At 45.3% G+C, this 24,444-nt stretch overlaps 1 protein-coding gene across 5 annotated transcripts in view; it reads left to right on the forward strand.

Annotated features, from left to right (window-relative positions):
* Positions 1 to 24,444, forward strand: part of LOC110508681 (catenin delta-2) — a 104,622-nt gene that overhangs the window by 60,968 nt on the left and 19,210 nt on the right. For all 5 annotated transcript variants that reach the window (XM_021589394.2, XM_021589395.2, XM_021589396.2 and 2 more), the window contains 2 exons: positions 16,299 to 16,431; positions 20,314 to 20,527. In XM_021589394.2, coding sequence (XP_021445069.1) covers positions 16,299 to 16,431; positions 20,314 to 20,527 — 347 coding nt within the window. The remainder of the gene's footprint in view (positions 1 to 16,298; positions 16,432 to 20,313; positions 20,528 to 24,444) is intronic.

Genomic DNA, 24,444 nt, shown 5'->3' on the forward strand with positions numbered 1-24,444 from the left:
GTTACTCATGAAAGTGTTTGTTTAAACGCCGTCCACACTTGACTGGCACAACTAAACTAGAACATTGAACGAGGGCAATTACATGGACTATTGCACTTCAACAGTGTTCCCTTGTACAATGTTTATACCGTTAGCTGCTCTTCAGTCTTGTCTATCAATTCTGCACAACCAGTCATCATCTGATATTGTGGCCAAGTTAACACATGGTTAATTACAGATACTAAAATATTTATACGATGGAACTCATTAGTATTTGAATGGATCGGTCAGCTTTGTTACATCTGTCACATTGTAAAGGTCTGTCGGATTGTATAGTTTTTCTTTATTGTGAAGCTGAACCAAAATAATCATAAATGTTTTTTCGATAATGTTTGTTGGATGATTTTACATCATTGTGTCTCATCGACAATAGAACTATACTGTGTTTTTACATCTGATATCACCTTTTGCCAAAGAATGAAGTTAGGCACGTTGAATGACTGTGTGTGTCTTCCAATCTGAAAGGCCCCGTCTGTCTGTGTATTTGAGTGATTGCATGAGTCATCAATAATATGTTTCCTTTCCCTCTGTGTCATTTCTCTGTGGTGGAAGGCAGCCGGGGTTGCTTACAGTTTTGATGTGTCTGTTGTGTTCACTCTATTGTACAAGCCTTAAGTCTTAGGAAATATAATTTGGGCCCAAGACAGTAGTCAACAACATACTCAGTTAAAATGTCTACCCCATTCCCATGGTCTTTAATTACAATGCCCAACCATGCATTTAGAATACATCATTTATAAGGGGGGGGGGGGGGGGGGGGGGGGGGGTTGTTTGATGGCATTCAAGAATGGCATTCTGTATTCTGGTGCAAGTGTTCCCAGCTATGGAGCCGACAGATAAGTTCACCTGGCTGCCTTTGAACAAAGCCCTGAATGACGAGCTGTCTGCGACCATAGGAGTTAGTTTCAATCCAGTGACTCGCCATATTTAACACTACTGAGGGGATTCAGCCTGAGCCTCAGCTCCACTGCCAACCTGGAACGTTTTGCCGTATGATTTTTAGAGATGACATGAGGGAGACCTTGAGAAAATGACTACAATAGCATGTGCTCTTACAAAATGAGTGGCGTTTAAAGTTAAAAGCTACCATTTTAGTCCTCAGTAAAGGAAGGCTGTTGGAAGGCCAACTTAGGGAGTTGACTACTCTTCACACTTCACTACTCTAGAATGCATGCTATAGACATGCCAGTCTGCTATCCCAATGCTGTGTGAGAGAGAGCTCGTGGACTTGGCCGGCTCGGTTGTAAATCAGCAGATTCTTTGATCAGTCAGTTGTTTGTTCCTGAGAGGATGAAGCTCATCACTGTGAATCAGTCCATTTGGATCCCAGATATGTAACTCATGTGAAGTGTTATGCAAACCGCTCTTTTCTGCTTCAAAGCGCTGAGAGCGCTGAGATGGAAATACACACATAGACAACATTTCAGAAACTACAGTACCAACACTGATAAATAGATAAAAAAAAGATAAATATACAGTGCCTTCAGGAAGTATTCATACCCCTTGACTTTTTCCACATTTTGTTGTTACAAAGTGGGATTAAAATGGATTTTCTTGAATTTATTTGTCAACGATCTACACAAAATACACTTATGTCAAAGTAGAAGAACAATTCTGACATTTTGTAAAACATTTAATGAAAAAAAACCCACTAATACTATATATCTTAATGAGATGAGTATTTAACCCCCTGAGTCAAGACATGTTAGAGTAAGTCTCTTAAGAGCTTTCCACAACTGGTTTGTGCAACATTTGCCATCATTTGCCACTTTTTTAAAAATTCTTCTAGCTCTGTCAAATTGGTTGTTGATCATTGCTAGACAACCATTTTCAGGTCTTGCCATAGATTTACAAGCATATTTAAGTCAAATCTGTAACTTGGCCACTCAGGAACATTCACTGTCGTCTTGGTAAGCTCCAGTGTAAATTTGACCTTTTGTTTTAGGATATTTGTCACGCCCTGACCATAGTTTACTTTGTATTTTCTATGTTTTGATTGGTCAGGGTGTGATCTGAGTGGGCATTCTATGTTACATGTCTAGTTTGTCTAGTTCTATGTTCGGCCTGATATGGTTCTCAATCAGAGGCAGGTGTTCGTCATTGTCTCTGATTGGGAACCATATTTAGGTAGCCTGGGGTTCACTGTGTGTTTGTGGGTGATTGTTCCTGTCTATGTGTTTTCACCAGATAGGCTGTTTAGGTTTTCGTTGCGTTTATTGTTTTTGTAGTGTTTGTGTTTAGTGTGGTTTTCATTAAACATGAATCGCAATCTACACGCTGCATTTTGGTCCGATCCTTGTTCTACCTCTTCATCAGAGGAGGAGATAGAAGAAAACCGTTACAGAATCACCCACCACCAACGGACCAAGCAGCGTGTCAACAGGCAGGAGCAGCGCGAGGAGACGCGCAATAAGGACTTCTGGACATGGGAGGAAATCCTCGACGGGAGAGGACCCTGGGCTAAACCAGGGGAGTGTAGCCGCCCAAAGGTGCAGCAGGAGAAGAAGCAGCAGGAGCAGCTGCAGTGGGAGAGGCTGCACCACCTGGAGAAATGGACATGGGAGGAAGAACTGGACGGTAAAGGACCCTGGGCTCAGCCTGGAGAATATCGCCGCCCCAAGGAGGAACTGGAGGCGGCGAAAGCTGAGAGGCGCAGATATGAGGAGGCAGCACGACGTAGCGGATGGAAGCCTGAGAGGCAGCCCCAAAAATTTCTTGGGGGGGGGCTAACAGGGAGTATGGCTACGCCAGGTAGGAGACCTGGGCAGACTCCCTGTGCTTACCGGGGGGCTAGAGAGACCGGACAGGCACCGTGTTATGCAGTGGTGCGCACGGTGTCTCCAGTGCGGGTGCATAGCCCGGTGCGGTATATTCCAGCTCCGCGTGTCTGCCGGGCTAGATTGAGCGTCGAGCCTAATGCCATGAAGCCGGCTCTACGCAGCTGGTCCCCAGTGCGTCTCCTTGGGCCGGTTTACATGGCACCAGCCTTGCGCTCGGTTTCTCCGGTTCGCCTGCATAGTCCAGTGCGGGCTATTCCACCTCGCCGCACTGGCAGGGCGACCGTGAGCATTCAACCAGGTAAGGTTGGGCAGGCTCGGTGCTCAAGAGCTCCAGTGCGCCTGCACGGTCCGGTTTTTCCAGTACCACCTCCACACCCCAGCCCTCCGGTAGCAGCTCCCCGCACCAGGCTTCCTGTGCGTGTCCTCGGCCCAGTACCACCAGTGCCAGCACCACGCATCAGGCCTACAGTGCGCCTCGCCTGTCCAGCGCTGCCAGAGCCTCCCTCCTCTTCAGCGCTGTCGGAGTCTCCCGCCTGTTTAGCGCTGTCAGAGCTTTCCGCCTCTACAGCGCTGCCGGAGTCTCCCGCCTGTTCAGAACTGCCAGTTAGCATAGAGCTGCCAGTTAGCATAGAGCTGCCAGTTAGCATAGAGCTGCCAGTTAGCATAGAGCTGCCAGTTAGCATAGAGCTGCCAGTTAGCATAGAGCTGCCAGTTAGCTTAGAGCTGCCAGTTAGCAAGGAGCTGCCAGTCTGCAAGGAGCTGCCAGTCTGCAAGGAGCTGCCAGTTTGCAAGGAGCTGCCAGTCTGCATAGAGCTGCCAGTCTGCAAGGAGCTGCCAGTCTGCAAGGAGCCGCCAGAGCTGCCTGTCTGCAGGATGCCGCCAAAGCTGCCAGTCTGCAAGGAGCCGCCAGAGCTGCCAGTCTGCAAGGAGCCGCCAGAGCTGCCAGTTAGCATGGAGCAGCCAGGGCCGCCAGTCAGCATGGAGCAGCCAGGGCCGCCAGTCAGCATGGAGCAGCCAGGGCCGCCAGTCAGCATGGAGCAGCCAGTCAGCATGGAGCAGCCAGTCAGCATGGAGCAGCCAGAGCAGCCAGTCAGCATGGAGCAGCCAGTCAGCATGGAGCAGCCAGTCAGCATGGAGCAGCCAGAGCAGCCAGTCAGCATGGAGCAGCTAGAGCTGCCAGTCAGCATGGAGCAGCCAGTCAGCATGGAGCAGCCAGAGCTGCCAGTCAGCATGGAGCAGCCAGAGCTGTCAGTCAGCATGGAGCAGCCAGTCAGCATGGAGCAGCCAGAGCAGTCTGCCAGCATGGAGCAGCCAGAGCTGTCAGTCAGCATGGAGCAGCCAGAGCAGCCAGTCTGTGTCGACCAGTCTCTTCCAGATCTGCCAGTCGTCCAGACTCTTCCAGATCTGCCAGTCGTCCAGACTCTTCCAGATCTGCCAGTCGTCCAGACTCTTCCAGATCTGCCCGTCGTCCAGACTCTTCCAGATCTGCCAGTCGTCCAGACTCTTCCAGATCTGCCAGTCGTCCAGACTCTTCCAGATCTGCCAGTCGTCCAGACTCTTCCAGATCTGCCAGTCGTCCAGACTCTTCCAGATCTGCCAGTCGACCAGACTCTTCCAGATCTGCCAGTCGACCAGACTCTTCCAGATCTGCCAGTCGACCAGACTCTTCCAGATCTGCCAGTCGACCAGACTCTTCCAGATCTGCCAGTCGGCCAGATTCTCCCAGATCTGCCAGTCGGCCAGATTCTCCCAGATCTGCCAGTCGGCCAGATTCTCCCAGATCTGCCAGTCGTCCAGATTCTCCCGGATCCGCCAGTCAGCCAGGATCTTCCGGATCCGCCAGTCAGCCAGGATCTTCCAGAACCGCCAGCCAGCCAGGATCTGCCGGATCTAACCACCTGCCTGAGCTTCTTCTCAGTGCTGAGCTTCTTCTCAGTGCTGAGCTTCCTCTCAGGGCTGAGCTACCCATCTGTCCCGAGTTACCTCTGTCCCGAGCTGTCCCTCTGTCCCATGTTATCATTGTGGTGGGTAACCTATTTAGGGACGTTTAGGAGGGGGATTAAAACTGTCATGGAGTGGGGTCCACGTCCAGCGCCAGAGCCGCCACCGCGGACAGATGCCCACCCAGACCCTCCCCTATAGGTTCAGGTTTTGCGGCCGGAGTCCGCACCTTGGGGGGGGGTACTGTCACGCCCTGACCATAGTTTACTTTGTATTTTCTATGTTTTGATTGGTCAGGGTGTGATCTGAGTGGGCATTCTATGTTACATGTCTAGTTTGTCTAGTTCTATGTTCGGCCTGATATGGTTCTCAATCAGAGGCAGGTGTTCGTCATTGTCTCTGATTGGGAACCATATTTAGGTAGCCTGGGGTTCACTGTGTGTTTGTGGGTGATTGTTCCTGTCTATGTGTTTTCACCAGATAGGCTGTTTAGGTTTTCGTTGCGTTTATTGTTTTTGTAGTGTTTGTGTTTAGTGTGGTTTTCATTAAACATGAATCGCAATCTACACGCTGCATTTTGGTCCGATCCTTGTTCTACCTCTTCATCAGAGGAGGAGATAGAAGAAAACCGTTACAATATTGTTCTGTTGAAAGGTGAATTCATCTCCTAGTGTCTGGTGGAAAGCAGACTGAACCAGGTTTTCGTCCATTCTCTCCATTTATTTTTTATCTTGTAAAAACTCACCAGTCCTTAACGATTACAAGCATACCCATAACATGATGCAGCCACCACTATGTTTGAATATACAATATGGAGAGTAGTACTCAGTGGTGAGTTGTGTTGGATTTGCACCAAACATATTGCTTTGTATTTAGGACCTAAAGTTAATTTCTTTGACACATTTCTTGCATTTTTACTTTAGTGCCTTACTGCAACCAGGATTCATTTATATTCAGGCTGTAACACAACAAAATGTAGAAAAAGTCAAGGGGTGTGAATACTTTCTGAAGGTACTGTACATGTATAGAATTAGAGTAAAATAAAATGTACTAACCAAAGTTAGCATATGATGTTTTCAGATCATTTGACTGAGCGAGGCTTCTCTCTTTTATAGCTTTCAGGACTGGGGTGTGAGATTAAAGAGGGAGGATGAGATGAGATGTGAGGACAGTGGCATTATCATAGGCGGTTACACAGCCGTTTGGATGAATAATGGTCCTTGGGTAATTTTCTAATGAAGAAGTGAACTGGCAAACACAGCACTGGAGTCCCTGAGGAATCGATGAGCCTACGCAACCTTTGTGGCTGTGGCTGTGGCTCTGGTTATGTGATGAGGGTGAGAGGCTGGATTTGATCATACTGCCGCCCGCTGCAGTTAGTGTCCCCTAATATTCATGATTCAGAGTCCGAGTTGTACATCCGTCTTTGCCCTCTTGAAAGGCCAATGCGGTTAAGGAAGAACAGTCATTGGAGCTGAAAAGCGCGGCTACGCAGAGGGCAATGAATGAGTACAATGAATATACGGTACATCAATTCAGGCCGGTACTAGTGTACGGTACAAGATAAGCAGCATTAATGTTTTTCATATGCTGCTCTGTGCATTGGGATGCATCATTTGTTTCTTTATTTACTGCTATTCTGTAAGATTCAATAGTAAAGTAATGCATGTCTGACTGTGCTCTAGATAGGGAGATGCAGTGGTCATAGGCCAGTGTGTGTGCGTGTCTGTGTGCGTGCACGTGTATCCTTGCATGTGTGCACGTGTGTGTATGCGTGCGTCTGTGTGTAAGTGTGTGTTTGAGTGCAAATGAGGGTGCGTGTATGCGCACGTGAGTGCATGCGTGTACATACATGTGTATGTGAGTTCTTGGGGATGTTGGTTTGAGCACTCCCCCGCTGAGGCTAATCCAGTCTGATTGGCCACATCTCAGACACTACAACACAGAGTACGGCCACTAGAGTCCTATTCTGAGCTCTACCCTCTCTCTGATGCTGTAAATAAGAGCCATATCCTCCATTTTAATGGTTGGACCTGGACGCTCTTGTAGTGGTCCATTTATGTTCACTTCATCCACCCCCGGTGTCTGTCTGGCTGACTGGGGGATCTGAGAGCTTTGCGTCACATTCGGTTTCAGAGCCTCCTAATTTATCCCAATAGATGTGGGCTAAACAGTTAAACTAGCACAGACATAGGTCTGAAATGGTATCCGATTCCCTATATAGTGCACTACTCTTGACCATCAAATCAAATTTATTTACATAGCCCTTCGTACATCAGCTGATATCTCAAAGTGCTGTACAGAAACCCAGCCTAAACCCCCAAACAGCAAGCAATGCAGGTGTAGAAGCACGGTGGCTAGGAAAAACTCCCTAGAAAGGCCAAAACCTAGGAAGAAACCTAGAGAGGAACCAGGCTATGTGGGGTGGCCAGTCCTCGTCTGGCTGTGCCGGGTGGAGACTATAACGGAACATGGCCAAGATGTTCAAATGTTAATTAATGACCAGCATGGTCAAATAATAATAATCACAGGCAGAACAGTTGAAACTGGAGCAGCAGCACGGCCAGGTGGACTGGGGACAGCAAGGAGTCATCATGCCAGGTAGTCCTGAGGTATGGTCCTAGGGCTCAGGTCCTCTGAGAGAGAGAAAGAAAGAGAGAATTAGAGAGAGCATACTTAAATTCACACAGGACACCGGATAAGACAGGAGAAGTACTCCAGATATAACAAACTGACCCTAGCCCCCCGACACATAATGCCTAGGACTCTGGTCAAATGCACTATAGTGCCTTCAGAAAGTATTCATACCCTTTGTATTGTTCCACATTTTGTTGTGTCCTAGCCTGAATTCAAAATGGATTACATTTATTTATTTTCCTCACCCATCTACACACAATACCCCCATAATGACAAAGTGAAGAAAGCTGAAAAAATGAAAAAGCTGACAAAGGCCTCGATGCCGATACATAAAGCTTAATAAAGAGCAGTGATTTTAGCCAGAGCAGTTTGCGTGTTTCTTCTTTTTTCTCTCATGTATTTTCATATAAAAGTCCTAAAATTGATGTATCAATCGCAGATTGCCTCTTTAAGAACTTAAAACCCTATGTACAATACAGTACTGTAATGACTCTAGGCGATGTTTCAGCGAGTGACCTACTTCCTAATTGGATATGATTAAACATACAGCAGTTTGCACAAACTCTTTGAGCATTTCGATTGCCCAATTAACCCATATGTGACTTATGCAAGGTTAAATCCTCTTTAGATAATTTTTTATTAAGTTGTATTTGGTCTACAAACGCTTATATGCACAGACGTAATCATCATTATAGTACTGTACATAGCAGACAATAGCTAGTTAATAGTAGTGGTGGAAAAAGTACCCAATTGTCAACCTTGAGTAAAAGTATAGATTCCATAATAGAAAATGACTCAAGTAATAGTGAAAGTCACTTAGTAAAATACTACTTGAGTAAAAGTCTAAAAGTATTTGGTTAAAGGTCCCTCAGTCAAGCAGTGAATTTCAAACACGGATTCAACCACAAAGACCAGGGATGTTTTCCAATGCCTTGCAAAGAAGGACATCTATTGTTAGATGAGTAAAAAGAAAAAGCAGACATTAAATATCCTTTTGAGCATGGTGAAGTTATTAATTACAGTTTGGATGGTGTATCAATACACCCAGTCACTACGAAGATACAGGCGTCCTTCCTAACTCAGTTGCCAGAGAGGAAGGAAACACAGGCAATGGAACATCTGGATAGAAGAAACGGCTCGGGTTGCACAAAAGGAAATATATAATTGTGGATAAAGTTAGTATAAAGTTTATGCCGCAGGCTTCGGCTCCGAGGGTCATGTGTTCAATCCCAGTGCTATGCACTAGTGATGGGAAACCGAGGCTTTCTAAATGCTTACACCAAATTGTGCCGAGAGTAAAAGTATAGATTATTTCAAATTCCTTATATAAGGCAAACCAGATGGCACGATTTTCAAGTTGTTTTAAATTTACAGAGAGTCAAGGGCACACTCCAACACTCAGACATAATTTACAAATGAAGCATGTGTGTTTAGTGAGTACGCCAGATCAGAGGCAGTAGGGATTACGAGGGATTTTCTCTTGATAAGTGTGTGAATTGGACCACCACTTTCTTTAGCAATGTGGTGGAGTAAAAATACAAGTTGACAAAATATAAATAGTCAAGTACAGGTTTAATTAGTACTTTAAAGTATTTTTACTTACAGTGCATTCAGAAAGTATTCAGAGACCTTGACTTTTTCCACATTTTGTTATGTTTACAGTCTTATTCTAAAATTGATTTTTAAAAAACATCCTCATCAATCTACACACAATACTCCATCATGACAAAGCAAAAACAGGTTTTTATAAATTTTAGCAAATTTATAAAATAACAAAAACAGAAATACCTTACTTACCTAAGTATTCAGACACTTTTGAGACTTGAAATTGAGCTGAGGTGCATCCTGTTTCCGTTGATCATCATTGAGATGTTTCTACAACTTCATTGCAGTCCGTCTGTGGTAAATGTAATTGATTGGACAAGATTTGGAAAGGCACACACCTGTCTATATAAGGTCCCACAGTTGACAGTGCATGTCAGAGCAAAAACCAAGCCATGAGGTCGAAGGAATTGTCCGTAGAGCTCCGAGACAGGATTGTGACGAGGCACAGATCTGGGGAGGGGTACCAAAAAAATTCTGCAGCATTGAAGGTCCATAAGAACACAGTGGCCTCCATCATTCTTAAATAGAAGAAGTTTAGAACCACCAAGACTCTTCCTAGAGCTGGCCGCCTAGGCAAACTGAGCAATCGGGGGAGAAGGGCCTTGATCGGGGAGGTGACCAAGAACCCGATGGTCACTCTGATAGAGCTCCAGTGTTCCTCTGTGGAGATTGGAGAACATTCCAGAAGGACAACCATCTCTGCAGCACTCCACCAATCAAGGAGTGACCAGACGGAAGCCACTCCTCAGTAAAAAGCACATGACATCCCGCTTGGAGTTTACCTAAAAGCACCTAAAGGACTCTCAGACCATGAGCAACAAGATTCTCTGGTCTGATGAAACCAAGACTGAACCTGCATGCCAAGTGTCACGTCTGGAGGAAACTTGGCACCATCCCTACGGTGAAGTATGGTGGTGCAACATCATGCTGTGGATATGTTTTTCAGAGGTAGGGACTGGGAGACTAGTCAGGATTGAGGGAAAGATGAATGGAGCAAAGTACAGACAGATCCACAACTGATGATGGTGCAGGCAGAGATGGTCGCCTCACTTCGAGTTCTTAGGAAACTATGCAGTATTTTGTTTTTTTTATGTATTATTTCTTACATTGTTACACCAGGAAATCTTAAGTCTTATTATATACAGCCGGGAAGAACTATTGGATATAAGAACAACATCAACTTATCAACATTATGACCAGGAATATGACTTTCCCGAAGTTGATCCTTTGTTCGGACCTCCACCCAGGACAATGGATCTAATTCCAGTAGTCGATCCAAAACAACGATGGCACAGAAGGGGCAGACGAAGCGGCCACCTGGCCAGGCTCCGTAGACATGCACAACGCCCACCGCTCCAGAGTATACTACTAGCCAATGTCCAGTCTCTTGACAACAAGGTATCTGAAATTCGAGCAAGGGTTGCATTCCAGAGAGCCACCGGGCTTCTCCATGCATCGCGCCGACAGAGATAAACACCTCTCTGGGAAGAGGATGGGAGGGGGTGTATGCTTTATGATTAACGACTCATTGTGTAATCATAACAACACACAGGAACTCAAGTCCTTCTGCTCACCCGATCTAGAATTTCTTACAATCAAATGCCGGCCATTTTACCTACCAAGATAATTCTTATCAGTTATAGTGACAGCTGTGTACATTCCCCCTCAAGCAGACACCAAGACTGCCATCAAGGAACTTCACTGGACTATATGCAAACTGGACACCATACATCCTGAGGCTGCATTTATTGTAGCTGGGAATTTTAACAAAGCAAATTTGAGATCAAGGCTGCCTAAATTCTACCAGCATATTTATTGTGCTACCCGCATGCGCAATACCCTCGACCACTGCTACTCTAAAATCCGCGATGCATACAAAGCCCTCCCCCGTCCTCCCTTTGGCAAATCCGACCATGAAGCGATCTTGCTCCTTCCGTCTTAAAGGCAGAAACTCAAACAGGATGTACAAGTGACAACAACCATTCAACTCGGGTCCGACAAATCGGAAGCCACGCTTCAAGATTGTTTAGATCAATATGTTCCGGTCAGCTTCTGAGAACAACATCGACCAATACGCTGACTCTATGAGTGCGTTTATAAAGAAGTGCATTGGAGATGTTGTACCCACTGTGACTATTAAAACCTACCCTAACCAGAAACCGTGAATGGATGGCGGCATTCGCACAAAACTGAAAGCGCGATCCACCGCATTTAACCATGGAAAGAGGTCTGGATATATGTCTGAATATAAACAGTGTAGTTATTCCCTCCGCAAGGTAATCAAACAAGCAAAATTCCAGTACAGGGACAAGGTGGAGTCGCAATTCAACGGCTCAAACACAAGACATATGTTGCAGGGTCTACAGGAAATCACGGACTACAAAAAGAAATCCAGACACGTAATGGACACAGATGTCACGATTGCAGAGAACTAAACACCTTCTTTGCCCGCTTTGGTGATTATACAGTGCCACCGTCGTGGTCCGCTAACAAGGACTGCTCCCCCCCCTCCCTCTCCGTGGCTGACGTGAGTAAAACATTTAAACGTGTTAACCCTCGCAAAGCTGCTGGCTCAGACGGCATCCCTAGCCGTGTCCTCAGCGCATGCACAGAGCAGCTGGCTGGGGTGTTTACGGACATATTCAATCGCTCCCTATCCCAGTCTGTTGTCCCCACATGTTTCAAGATGGCTACCATTGTTCCTGTACCCAAGAAGGCAAAGATAACAGAACTAAATGACTACCTAAATCACTCACTTCTGTCATGAAGTGCTTTGAGAAACTAGTCAAAGATCATATCACCTCCACCTTAGACCCACTTCAGTTTGCCTACCGCTCCAACAGGTCCACAGACGACGCAATTGCCATCACACTGCACACTGCCCTATCCAATCTGCACAAGAGGAATACCTATGTAGAAAGCTGTTCATTGACTACAGCTCAGCATTCAACACCATAGTACCCAAGCTCATCATCAAGCTGGAGGCCCTGGGTCTCAACCCTGCCCTGAGCAATTGGGTCCTGGACTTGTTGACGGGCCACCCCCAGGTGGTGATGACCCCCAACACTGGGGCCCCACAAGGGTGCGTGCTTAGCCCCCTCCTGTACTCCCTGTTCACCCATGTTTGCGTAGCCATGCACGCCTCCAACTCAATCATGAAGTTTGCAGACGACACAACAGTAGTGGGCTTGATTACCAATAACGACGAGACAGCCTACAGGGAGGAGGTGAGGGCACTCGGAGTGTGGTGTCAGGAAAACAACCTCTCGCTCAACGTCAACAAAACAAAGGAGATGATCGTGGACTTAAGGAAACAACAGACGAAGCACCCCCCTATCCACATTGAAGGGATAGCAGTGGAGAAACTGAAATGGTCCACCCACACAGACAGTGTGGTGAAGAAGGGGCAAACAGCGCCTCTTCAACCTCAAGAGGCTGGAGAAATTTGGCTTGTCACTTAAAACCCTGACAAACTTTTACAGATGGACAATTGAGTGCATACTGTATCTCAGCCTGGTACTGCAACTGCACCGCCCTCCATGACACCTACAACGCCTTCACAGGAAGGCCAAAAAGATCATCAAGGACATCAACCACCCGAGCATTTGCCTATTCACACCGCTACCATCCAGAAGGTGAGGTCAGTACAGGTGCAACAAAGCTGGGCCCGAGAGACTGAAAAACAGCTTCTATCTCAATGCCATCAGACTGCTAAACAGCCATCACTACCTCAGAGAGGCTGCCGCCTACAATTAATACCCAATCACTGACCACTTTAATAAATAGATCACTTTTCACTTTATACAATGCCACTCTAAATATTGCCAATTTAATAATGTTTACATATCTTACATTACTCATATCACATGTATACACTGTATTTTAATACCATCTATTGCACCTTGCCTATGCCGCTCAACCATCGCTCATCCATATACTTGCATGTACATATTCTCATTCACCCCTTTAGATTTGTGTGTATTAGGTTGTTGTTGGGGAATTGTTAGATTACTTGTTAGATATTACTGCACTGTCGGGAACTAGAAGCAGAAGCATTTCACTACACTCACATTAACATCTGCTAACCATGTGTATGTGACAAATAACATTTTATTTTATTTGATGAATACATGCTCCAGAGCGCTCAGGACCTCAGCCTGGGGTGAAGGTTCACCTTCCAACAGGACAACAACGCTAAGCACACAGCCAAGACAACGCAGGAGTGGCTTCGGGACAGGTTTCTGAATGTCCTTGAGTAGCCCAGTCAGAGCCAGAACTTGAACCCGATCAAACATCTCTGGAGCAGCAACGCTTCCCATCCAACCTGACAGAGCTTGAGAGGATCTGCAGAGAAAAATGGGAGAAACTCCCAAAATACAGCTGTGCCAAGCTTGTAGTGTCATAACCAAGAAGACTTGAGGCTTTAATCACTGTCAAAGGTGCTTCAACAAAGTACTGAGTAAAGGGACTGAATACTTATGTAAATGTGATATTTTATTATTTTATTTTTAATACATTTTTCAACATTTAAAATAATCTGTTTTTGCTTTGTCATTATGGGGTATCGTGTGTAGATTGACAAGGAGGAAAAAAAACAATTTAATCAATTTTAGAATAAGGCTGTAATTGTCATGCCCTGACCTTAGAGAGCCTTTTTATTTCTCTATTTGGTTAGGTCAGGGTGTGATTTGGGGTGGGCATTCTATGTTGTCTATTTCTTTTTTTTGCCGAGTATGGTTCCCAATCAGAGGCAGTTGTCTATCGTTGTCTCTGATTGGGGATCATACTTAGGCAGCCTTTCTTCCCACCTGTGTTTGTGGGTAGTTATTTTCTGTTTAGTCTCTGTTACCTGACAGAACTGTTCGCTTTCGTTTTGTTACTTTGTTCGAGTGTTTTTTGATAATAAAAAAATCATGAACACTTTTCACGCTGCGCTTTGGTCCTCTCCTTCCGACGACAGGCGTTACAGTAATGTAACAAAACGTGGAAAACATCAAGGGGTCTGAATACTTTCTGAATGTACTGTAAATACTTTACACCACTGGTTAATAGACAGATGAATATGGCTATGGATGAAAGTGTTTGCTAATGCAACCATGCCTCACAGGGACACACCACAGAGTATGTGATCAAGCTTCATAATCATCAGCGATGAGAGGAGAAAAAAAAATCAACTTTTGAAACGTACTTTCTCCCATTGGTCAATTTTTTGAAACAAAAGGATCTCAATCCCTCCCCGCTCCTCTGCATTCATTCCCTTTGATGAATTATATTCACGGGCAATCATTTCTGACGACTGCACACCAGTCAGCTCCAATCACTCAACAATAAGTGCTCAGTTGGGTAACAGTGGAGCCTAGCTAATGCCGGAACTGTACTGTGCATGCCCAGTGCCCACTAGTGTGGGGTTCAGATGCTTGGTAGAAGGGTGCAGGGAGTCTTCACAACTGACCATGTATTCTGGAAATGGAATGATATTCCACAGTGTTTGGTTGGTACACTGCTCCCCTACCGTTTGAAACACCACTTTCATTGTGACAATTCTGAAGAGGCTCAGAAGAGACGTTGAGAGCTGGGCTCCCTGGTGTTTTATTTATCTGGGTTTTGTTTTATGTGATTGAGGTCAGAGAGAATCCCAACTAGACCCCCATCACTCCGTTGACCTTTTTGAAAGTGAACATTTCTCTTTCTTTGTAAATGGTCGTAGCTTCTTCCATTTCTCCCTTTCTCACATTAGTAGTGGTTGGTATTGCTGGGAGAAGGATTGTGAGGAGATGAAATGTTCCTGAGGCTCTTACCCGTCGTAGTGTGTACATCACTGACTGTGGCGGCTCCGCAGCTTCCAAGCCTTTTGGATCAGAATTAGCTCTCTGTTCCTAGTTTTCATCTCTCTCACACCCTGTCTCTCGCTTGCTTTCTCTCTCGCTCCCTCACACATCTCTCCTTCTCTCTCACATCTCTATATTCCCCCCTCATCTCCCTCCTTCTCACATTTCTCTTCCTCTCTTCCCCCTCCTCTCTCTCTTTCTCTCTCTCTCTCTCTCTCTATCGCACATGTCTCTCCCTCATCAAAACTCTCTCTCTCTCTCTTTCTCTCTTACGTGAACCCACTCGTTAATGCAATTGATTCTCGGTCTTTGAGAGCCGGTGACATGTGGAGTTGAGAAGCCAGAACTGGGGCATCTGTGTTGTCAGTGAGAGAGCTAACTGACAAACTAAAAGGCCTGATTGCAGACAGCTGTGATGGTTTGAGGTTGGACAGGTGCTGGAAGGTGTGTACAGGGAGGGTGCTGCCTTTGCACCAGTGTGTGTCTCTCTCTCTCTCTTTCTCTCTCTGTCTCTCCCTCTTTGTCTGTCTGTCTCTGTAGGTGTGCCGATAAGAGAGGTGTGGTAGTGGGGTAACACGGTGGTCAGGGGGATGACAGGGTGCTCTGACAGTCCATAGCTAGCCTCAGGCTAACGCACTAAAGCACCATCGCTCGCATCGCCAGAGGATAATGCTGGATGAAAGTATCTCTCATTCGCCAAGAGTAGGGATTCAGTTCTAGCCTTTATCATTCTCTAGTGAATTATTTAATTCAGAACTTGTGGGAATAGAAAACAAGCCTCGTTCTTGATTTGAATATCTCTTAGAACTAAAAAAACAAATTCACACTAGGGGGGCTATGTGCTATGGGGGTGGTTTGTTTGGCAAATATGTCACACACACGCAAGATTTTTCATGCTCAACAAGCATATTACGTTGTTCATTATTCATGCCGATGTTTGTTTTAAATGGACAATGCATATGTCATGTGTCACTGTTTTTCTGCTCTGTAAGTGAACCTCAATGCAATGTAACCTTAGTGTCTGACTTAGTAGTCATAGATGAACATTGCTACACACACAATAAACCAAACCAAAGGCCTTCAAAAGAAAGAGAGAACAAAAAGGTGCCTTATTATTTTCTGTAATGCAGAAATGACATTATACCAAAACACCACTTATAGGAATTACCACCGCAACAGCTTCTGCAATTTACCACGTACAGTAATCACCAGATTGCAGTCATCTGAAAAGATAGATTGAAGATTGCAGTATAATAGACAGTGAGTGAGTGTTTTGTTTAGCACTGTATTGCGATGCTTGTGCTGAGTTCCAAATGGCACTCTATTCCCTATGTGGTGCACTACCTTATGGGCCCTGGTCAAAAGTAGTGCACTAAATAGGGAATAGGGTGCCATTTAGGATGCAGATGCCTGTACAGATCCAGTGTTGTTCTGTATTCATCCCTGTGTTTCCCGTGGTCCCCTTCAGGGAGTTTGGCTGGAGAGACCCAGAGCTGCCTGAGGTGATTCAGATGCTGCAGCACCAGTTCCCCTCGGTCCAGTCCAACGCTGCAGCCTACCTCCAACACCTGTGCTTCGGAGACAACAAGATCAAGTCTGAGGTAACCTGCACCAGGCCGATATGGCTACTCATACATTTCTACTGCCATGTGCTAGCGGCGACACCTGCATCCACTGCTACACATTATGAAATGTATATGCCCCATAAAGTTGTTAAATCCGTGGCTAACACATTGGGCTTAAAAAAAGTCAGAATCGGTCAGTGGGATGGCCCTGGGCAGCTGTTGTTTCATTTGAAACTTATGAAACATAGCAAAGTCTGCCTCCACCTTAATGTTCAGTACATCATCTAAAATCTATACCTTTTGTGAAACCTTTTTCGAGAATAATTCACAATTCTAGCTCAGGATCTATCCCAGGTGCTAGAATTGTGAATTCTCCTCACATTAATGGTCAGATAGTATTGCCTGATCTTGCCTCACCTGACTTTCCTCACCCTAATGTTGGATAGCTTGGTGGTGTCATGTCTGTGTGTAATATGTGGGGACGTTGGCTGGGTGAGGTGGAGGGATGGTGAGGTGGAGGGATGGTGAGGTGGAGGGATGGTGAGGTGGAGGGATGGTGAGGTGGAGGGATGGTGAGGTGGAGGGATGGTGAGGTGGAGGGATGGTGAGATGGAGGGATGGTGAGATAGGGATGGTGAGATGGGGGAGGTGGAGATGGAGGGATGAGTTGCAAGTGAGATGCTGTCTTGGAGGGATTGGAAGAAAGTCATTAGGTCAGCGGATACCTTTTCCTGGAACACTGCTGATGCTCATCTCATCGCCTCTCTCAGACAGATATATCACAGGCAGCATGGGCAGACACACACACCACACACACATACACGCACACACCTTGGCAATCACACATATAGGCACACACACACAGATATAGACACACATACAATGGTATACTATAAAAAAAAAAAAAAAAGTAAAAGTATAAAACTATAAAAGTATGTGGACACCCCTTCAAATTAGTGGATTCGGCTATTTCAGCTCATTGCTGACAGGTGTATGAAATCGAGCACACAGCCATGCAATCTCCATAGACAAACATTGGCAGAAGAATGGCCTTACTGAAGAGCTCAGTGACTTTCAACGTGGCCCCGTCATAGGATGCCACCTTTCCAACAAGTCAGTTCGTCAAATTTCTTCCCTGCTAGTGCTGCCCAGGTCAACTGTAAATGCTGTTATTGTGAAGTGGAAACTTCTAGGCGCAACAACGGCTTAGTCAGTTGTGGACCACCGAGTGCTGTAGATAAAAATTGTTTATCCTCGGTTGCAACACTCACTACTGAGTTCCAAACTGCCTCTGGAAGCAACGTCAGCACAAGAACTGTTCATCGGGAGCTTCATGAAATGGGTTTTGATGGCCGAGCAGCCGTACACAAGCCTAAGATCACCATGCGCAATGCCAAGCGTTGGCTGGAGTGGTGTGAAACTCGCCGCCATTGGACTCTGGAGCAGTGGAAACATGTTCTCTGGAGTGATGAGTCACGCTTCACCATTTGGCAGTCTGACGGACGAATCTAGGTTTGGTGGAAGCCAGGAGAACGTTATCTGCCCCAATGCATGGTGCCAACTGTAAAGTTTGGTGGAGGAGGAATAATTGTCTGGGGCTGTTTTTCATGGTTCGGGCTAGGCCACTTAGTTCCAGTGAAGGGAAATCTTAACGCAACAGCATACAATGTCATTCTAGACTATTCTGTGCTTTCAACTTTGTGGCAACACTTTGGGGAAGGCCCTATCCTGTTTCAGCATGACAATGCCCTTTTGCACGAGGTCCATACAAAAATGGTTTGTCGAGATTGGTTTGGGAGAATTTGACTGGCCTGCACAGAGCCCTGACCTCAACCCCATTGAACACCTTCGGGATGAATTGGAACGCCGACTGCGAGCCAGGCCTAACCGCCAAACATCAGTGCCCGACCTCACTAATGCTCTTGTTGCTGAATGGAAGCAAGTCCCCAGAGCGATGTTCCCACATCTAGTATTAGCAGTGAAAGGGGGACAACTCCATATTAATGCCCATGATTTTGGAATGAGACTTTCGACAAGCAGGTGTCCACATACTTCTGGTCATGTCGTGTATTTATAGTACTGCGAGGCGATGCACTGTAGCTGTGTGTGTCATCATGGTACCTTGTCTCGCCTAGCAGTATCTTGGTTATTTTTGGAGCAGAAGGCTGTGTGAAGGAAATTACTATTTAATGGGCACTCTATTTTAGTAACAGTAGAGCAATGGAGATGAAGGAGGGACATTTGTATAGTAAGTCAGTGTCTTCATAAACAGAAGGGAATATACAGCATGCACTGGATAATGGCAGCATGTACTGTATGTAGCCTGCAATCTTGTGAGCCAGTGTCTATCACCTTTGCCAACAGAGCACCCAGATAAACAGGCTCTGATTTGTAATGGTTTTTCTCCTCTGTGTTTAATTGGAGTTGAGATGGACAGCAAGAGCAGCAGTGCTGATCCATTCTGTTGGGCCTAGCAGCACATCTGCTGACTGTTGGCACAACTCCCCTGGTGTGCGTGCGTACGCACACGTCTGTACGTATGTTTGTGACACTCTACCTGGTCGTCTTATCTCACTTCCTCTGTCACTCTGTCAATATGTCACTCTGTCCTCTGTCGCTCTGTGACAGTGTTTCCTTGGTCTGTCTGTCTGTGTGCAGATGATCCAAAATGTCTGTTATTTTTTCATTTTTAAACAACTGACCGACATTGGTTGAATTATTTGAATTCCATTTAGTTCGTTTTTTTTCTGTGAGCTCAATGCACACATTGCAGTTTTTCTAGAGATAAATCAATCCAGTCTAAACTTTGCCATGTAGTTGGGAGTTAGTTGTAGTTTCCAACAGGCCAATATTCTACATAGTTTAGTGCAGAAAACATATTAATTAACTACAATGACCATGATCCATTGCGTATCTACTTGTCCGGTGTGTGTTTCTTTTACGCGTGCTACGGAAGATAGAAGAATGCACGATCGATCGTGAGGTAATATAGAGAGCAGCTGTTGCTTCACAAAGTATCTCTACCTGAAAATACATGATCTAAGAGATTGATAGTTGGTATTAAACATTCATAAAACTATGGCTTATTTACTTTGAGGAAAATAGTGATTTTGTCAGACAGCATAGGAAGCAGCTCTATAGAGATGAGATGATGATTTGGAATTAAATAATAAAGTCATCAAATAAACAGATGCATAACATTTTATTAAAGTAAAGTAATGTGAATAAATTATGATTAAGTGATAAGCAGTAATAGGCAGTCACTACCATCATGGGACTTTTTATTTATTTGTTTTATTCTATGTTGTTACAGCATTCAACCCACATAATGCATAGCCCATTTAATGTAAATAATAAAACATCAATATTTTTTATAATCGAACCGAAACTGAACCGACCTCAAAAAGCACTAATCGTTCAGCACTAATATGCAGCCACGTGACTCTAGAGCCCTCAAGCTCAGCTCTGGACCTCGAAGCCACTTCCACTGCAGTCTTTTCATTGTTCCCCTCTAATCAGGGACTGATTTAGACCTGGGACACCAGATGAGTGTAATTCATTATTAGGTAGAACAGAAAACCAGCAGGCTCCGGACCTCGTAGGGTAGGATTTGAGGACCCCTGCTCTAGAGTAATGAGGGAGGAAGGAACTGTCTGATCTGGCTCTAGTTGATTTATAGAGGAAAGGTACCTGAGTGAAATAAAGAACAGGATTCATAGGGATGCCTCCAGGGATATTGTTGTCAATACTGAAAACTATAGATGACTTCTGTGGCAGACAGTTTGTAAAACTATTACACTATTGCATGCATGTTTGTACTGTTCTTTGTCTATCTATTAATTTAGATCTAGTCTTGATCGATTCGTTATGATCCACTAACGTCCTCCTTTTCTCTCCTCTCCCTGTTCCTCTCACCAGATCCGAAGGCAGGGAGGAATCCAGCTGCTGGTGGATCTGCTGGATCACAGGATGACCGACGTGCACCGCAGCGCCTGTGGAGCTCTGAGAAACCTGGTGTACGGAAAGGCCAACGATGACAACAAGATCGCCCTGAAGAACTGTGGCGGGATCCCAGCCCTGGTCCGCCTGCTGAGGAAGACCACCGATGTGGAGATCAGGGAGCTGCTTACAGGTGAAAAGAGTTTGGTGCTACATTTTTACAAAGAGAGACATAACATAGCCTTGCTATATGACATTATAAAGGCTCATACCTGCTTATAGAAAGTTATTAAGCATTTTACCTGGATGCTTATATCTAGAGTTTATACACAAGCTGAATTTAACAGGACATTGGTACTGGGAGCTGGATAACTAACAACTACTGAAGGCTATAGTGGTGAAGAATCACAAAGGGACTTTTCACATCAACATCCTTAGTGGTGGTTAAGCAGTGGTTAAAACTAATATCCGCAAATGACTTACTGGATAGAAAATTCCTATATTTTATTAAATACAATATGATGTAATACTTGCATGGTGCTATTATCTATTAAAGGAGCGCTGTTCTAATTGAAACATTGCCTAAATGTACTTAGTCAATAACAAGTGAGAGGTTAAATCCCCTAGTCATGTTTATAGAGGGCATTATTTAATTATTTATTTTTTACTGTAGAGAGGATTCTGAGCCTGGAAATGCGTTGGAAATAAACGCTTTGTGCTGGTGCTGTCTTAAAGGAGATTACCATATAAATGAGAAAGCAGTTCAACGCACGGAACACAGAGTCCCTCCTGTCACAAATTAATCAGGCATCAGAAAACCTTCCCGGCCCAGAGGAATTCTGCCTCTTCACTTCTTCTCTTCTGGCTGTTTAAATCAGAGTCACAATGACCGCCTGCGCCTCCTCTCCCCTCCCTGTGACTGGGCAGGGATTAACGGGACTATTTACCCGTTTCTCTCCATCTCCCAGCCTTCCCTGTGCCACCGACTGCCAGGAGGCACCCTACTTAGGGAAGCGGTAGCGGCGGTTTATGACATCACAGGAAGCCAAGCCAGGTTGTTGTTTTCTCTGCTGCTCTAGCAACCACCCCCCTTGGGAGCTAAAGATGATTATTTAGCGGGAATAAAGCTCTTTTAAATGGCAGCTTTCTTGTCTCCTGAGATTAGAGATGTGGATTGTGTCCTGGACTCCAAGTGACATCAGGGACCCATGTTGCTGCACTTACACAGCCAGGACGCAATTAGTCTAGTTTAGTGGAGGGGTGGATGAGATGTGGTCGTGCTGGATTATGGTTAATCAAGTTGTCCTTCTGTAGTTCTTGGAGTAAATTAATTGAAAAGTAGAGTAGTTGGATGAGATTGAAATGTAGAAATGTACAGCCATCTACAGACAACAATTCATAGACATACGGAGATGCTCTGTACACTCCGTGTACATTTGGTACCCTGGTGGCTCACTATAGAGTGGCTGATTTAATTAGAACGTCATCTGCACTGAATCAGTCCTTTGCCACTTGACTGCGGACTCGCGACACGGCGGCTGCCTCACCTGAACCACATCAAAACCACAGGCTCCTTCCTCAAATTCCTTTTCCGTCACCTTGACAACCTGCACAGTGCCCTCACCTTCCACGGCCCCCTGTAGAGTTAATTTTGGTCCAGTTCTGCAGACGGCCCACTTTCTCCCCATGTAATGATGCTCTCGCTCCCCACCTAGCACCCCCCGCACCGCATTTCCTCCCCGATGATGTAAGGCTGAGGCAATTAACCTCTTTCATCTGTCAGGCGAAATAAAAAAAATATGTTATAGGTAGTTATTATGCGCCGAGCCTGCCGCCACTCTAGGCAGCAGCCCTTTCATTTTTGAAAACACAGAAATGTTGTGCGCCGCCCCGAGCGCGGTAAAGTGATGCTCTCTGTAAGATTACTGTCTCCACTAATTATGAGCAACGCAGCTAGTTATTTAGATGCAGAGCAGACCACAAGGACAACATCCCAACATAACTGATAAGACGAAAGTAGATCTGTGTAATTACATTGTTGTTGTGAGAGGAACGGGTGAAGAGTGACTGTCTGCCTCATCACTGGTAATTGCAATCATAAATGCTACAGTGTCCTGGGAGGGACATGACACGGTGAAGGTCAACAAGAATTATAATGTGTTGGGCCAGCTGTCAAGGTCATTACAATCTCTCTGTGTGTGTGTGTGTGTGTGTGTGTGTGTGTGTGTGTGTGTGTGTGTGTGTGTGAGTGAGCCCTCTCAACAAATCACAGTGGTATGGAGTGTTGTGGAGTGAAGGACCCTCTCCTCTTCCTCCTCCTCCCCCTTCCTCTCTCCTCTTATAGATAATTGGCCAGCTCTTGTGCTGTGTGTGTATCTCGACCTTTGGCTGACAGCGGCTGCTCACCCCTTAACACCATCCATGGCAATGTTCCGACCACATCCTATTGAAAGCAATTTATGGTGACACATGACTCGGTTGTCTTTTTATTATACTTAACAAAAATATAAACACAACTGTCCCATTTTTCATGAGCTAAAATAAAATGTTCCATACTCACTAAAAGCCTATTTCTCTCAAATGTTGTTCACAAAATAGTTTATATCCCTGTTAGTGAGCATTTTTCCTTTGCCTAGATAATTAATCCACTTGACAGGTGTGGCATATAAAGAAGCTGATCATTACACAGGTGCACTTTGTGCCGGGGACAATAAAAATCCACTCTAAAATGTGCAGTTTTGTCACATAACACAATGCCACAGATGTCTCAAGTTTTGAGGGAGCGTGCAATTGGCATGCTAACTGCAGGAATGCTCTCCAGAGCTGTTGCCAGAAAATGGAATGTTAATTTCTCTACCATAAGCCTCCTCCGATGTTGTTTTAGAGAATTTGTCAGTACGTCCAACCGGCCTCACAACCGCAGACCACATGTAACCACTCCAGCCCAGGACCTTCACGTCCAGCTTTTTCACCTACGGGATTGTCTGACGCCAACCACCTAGACAGCTGATGAAACTGTGGGTTTGCACAACCCAAGATGTTCTGCACAAACTGTCAGAAATCGTCTCAGAGAAGCTCATCTGCATGCTCGTCATCCTGACCAGGGTTTTGACTTGACTGCAGTTCGACGTCGAAAACAACTGGTCAAATGCTCACCTTTGATGGCCGCTGGCACGCTGGGAAAGTGTGCTCTTCATGGATGAATCCCGGTTTCAACTGTACCGGGCAGATTGCAGACAATGTGTATGGCGTCATGTGGGTGACATCAGCAACATCAACGTTTTGAACCGAATGACCCATGGTGGCGGTGAGGTTAAGCTACGGACAATGAACACAATTGCATATTATTGATGACAATTTCAATGCACAGAGATACTGTGATGAAATCCTGAGACCCATTGTCATGCCATTCATCCGTCGCCATCACCTCATGTTTCAGCACGATAATACACTGTCCCATGTCACAAGGATCTGGACACATTTCCTGGAAGCTGAAAATGTTCCAGTTCTTCCATGGCTTGCATACTCTCCAGACATGTCACCCATTGAGCATGTTTGGGATGCTCTGGATTGAAGTGTATGACAGCGTGTTCCAGTTACTGCCATTATCCAGCAACTTCGCACAGCCATTGAAGAGGAGTGGGACAACATTCTACAGGCCACAATCAACTGCCTGATCAACTCTATGTGAAGGAGATGTGTCGCGCTGCATGAGGCAAATAGTGGTCACATCAGATACGGACTGATTTTCTAATCCACACCCCGTATCTGTGACCAACATATGCATATCTGTATTCCCAGTCATGTGAAATCCATAGATTAGGGCCTAATGAATTTCCTTATATGAACTGTAACTCAGTAACATTTTGAAATTGTTGCATGTTGCGTTTATATTTTTGTTCAGTGTATTATGAGGAATGTTATTTTGGTATCATCATACAGCTGCTGTAATTCAGGTTCAGTTGAAGTCATATGTAAACTGGGATGTGAGATACTCTCTGTGGACACGTAGTGCCTCTGTTCAGTGTTCAGCAAAGCACCCGAGATTGAGGAGGAAGACTGAAGTCGTAGTCAGTGTGGTTAAAGAGGAGAGAGGAGAGCCCAGCTGCA

This window comes from Oncorhynchus mykiss, chromosome 28, assembly GCF_013265735.2.
Source record: "Oncorhynchus mykiss isolate Arlee chromosome 28, USDA_OmykA_1.1, whole genome shotgun sequence".
Classification (NCBI taxonomy): Eukaryota; Metazoa; Chordata; class Actinopteri; order Salmoniformes; family Salmonidae; genus Oncorhynchus; species Oncorhynchus mykiss.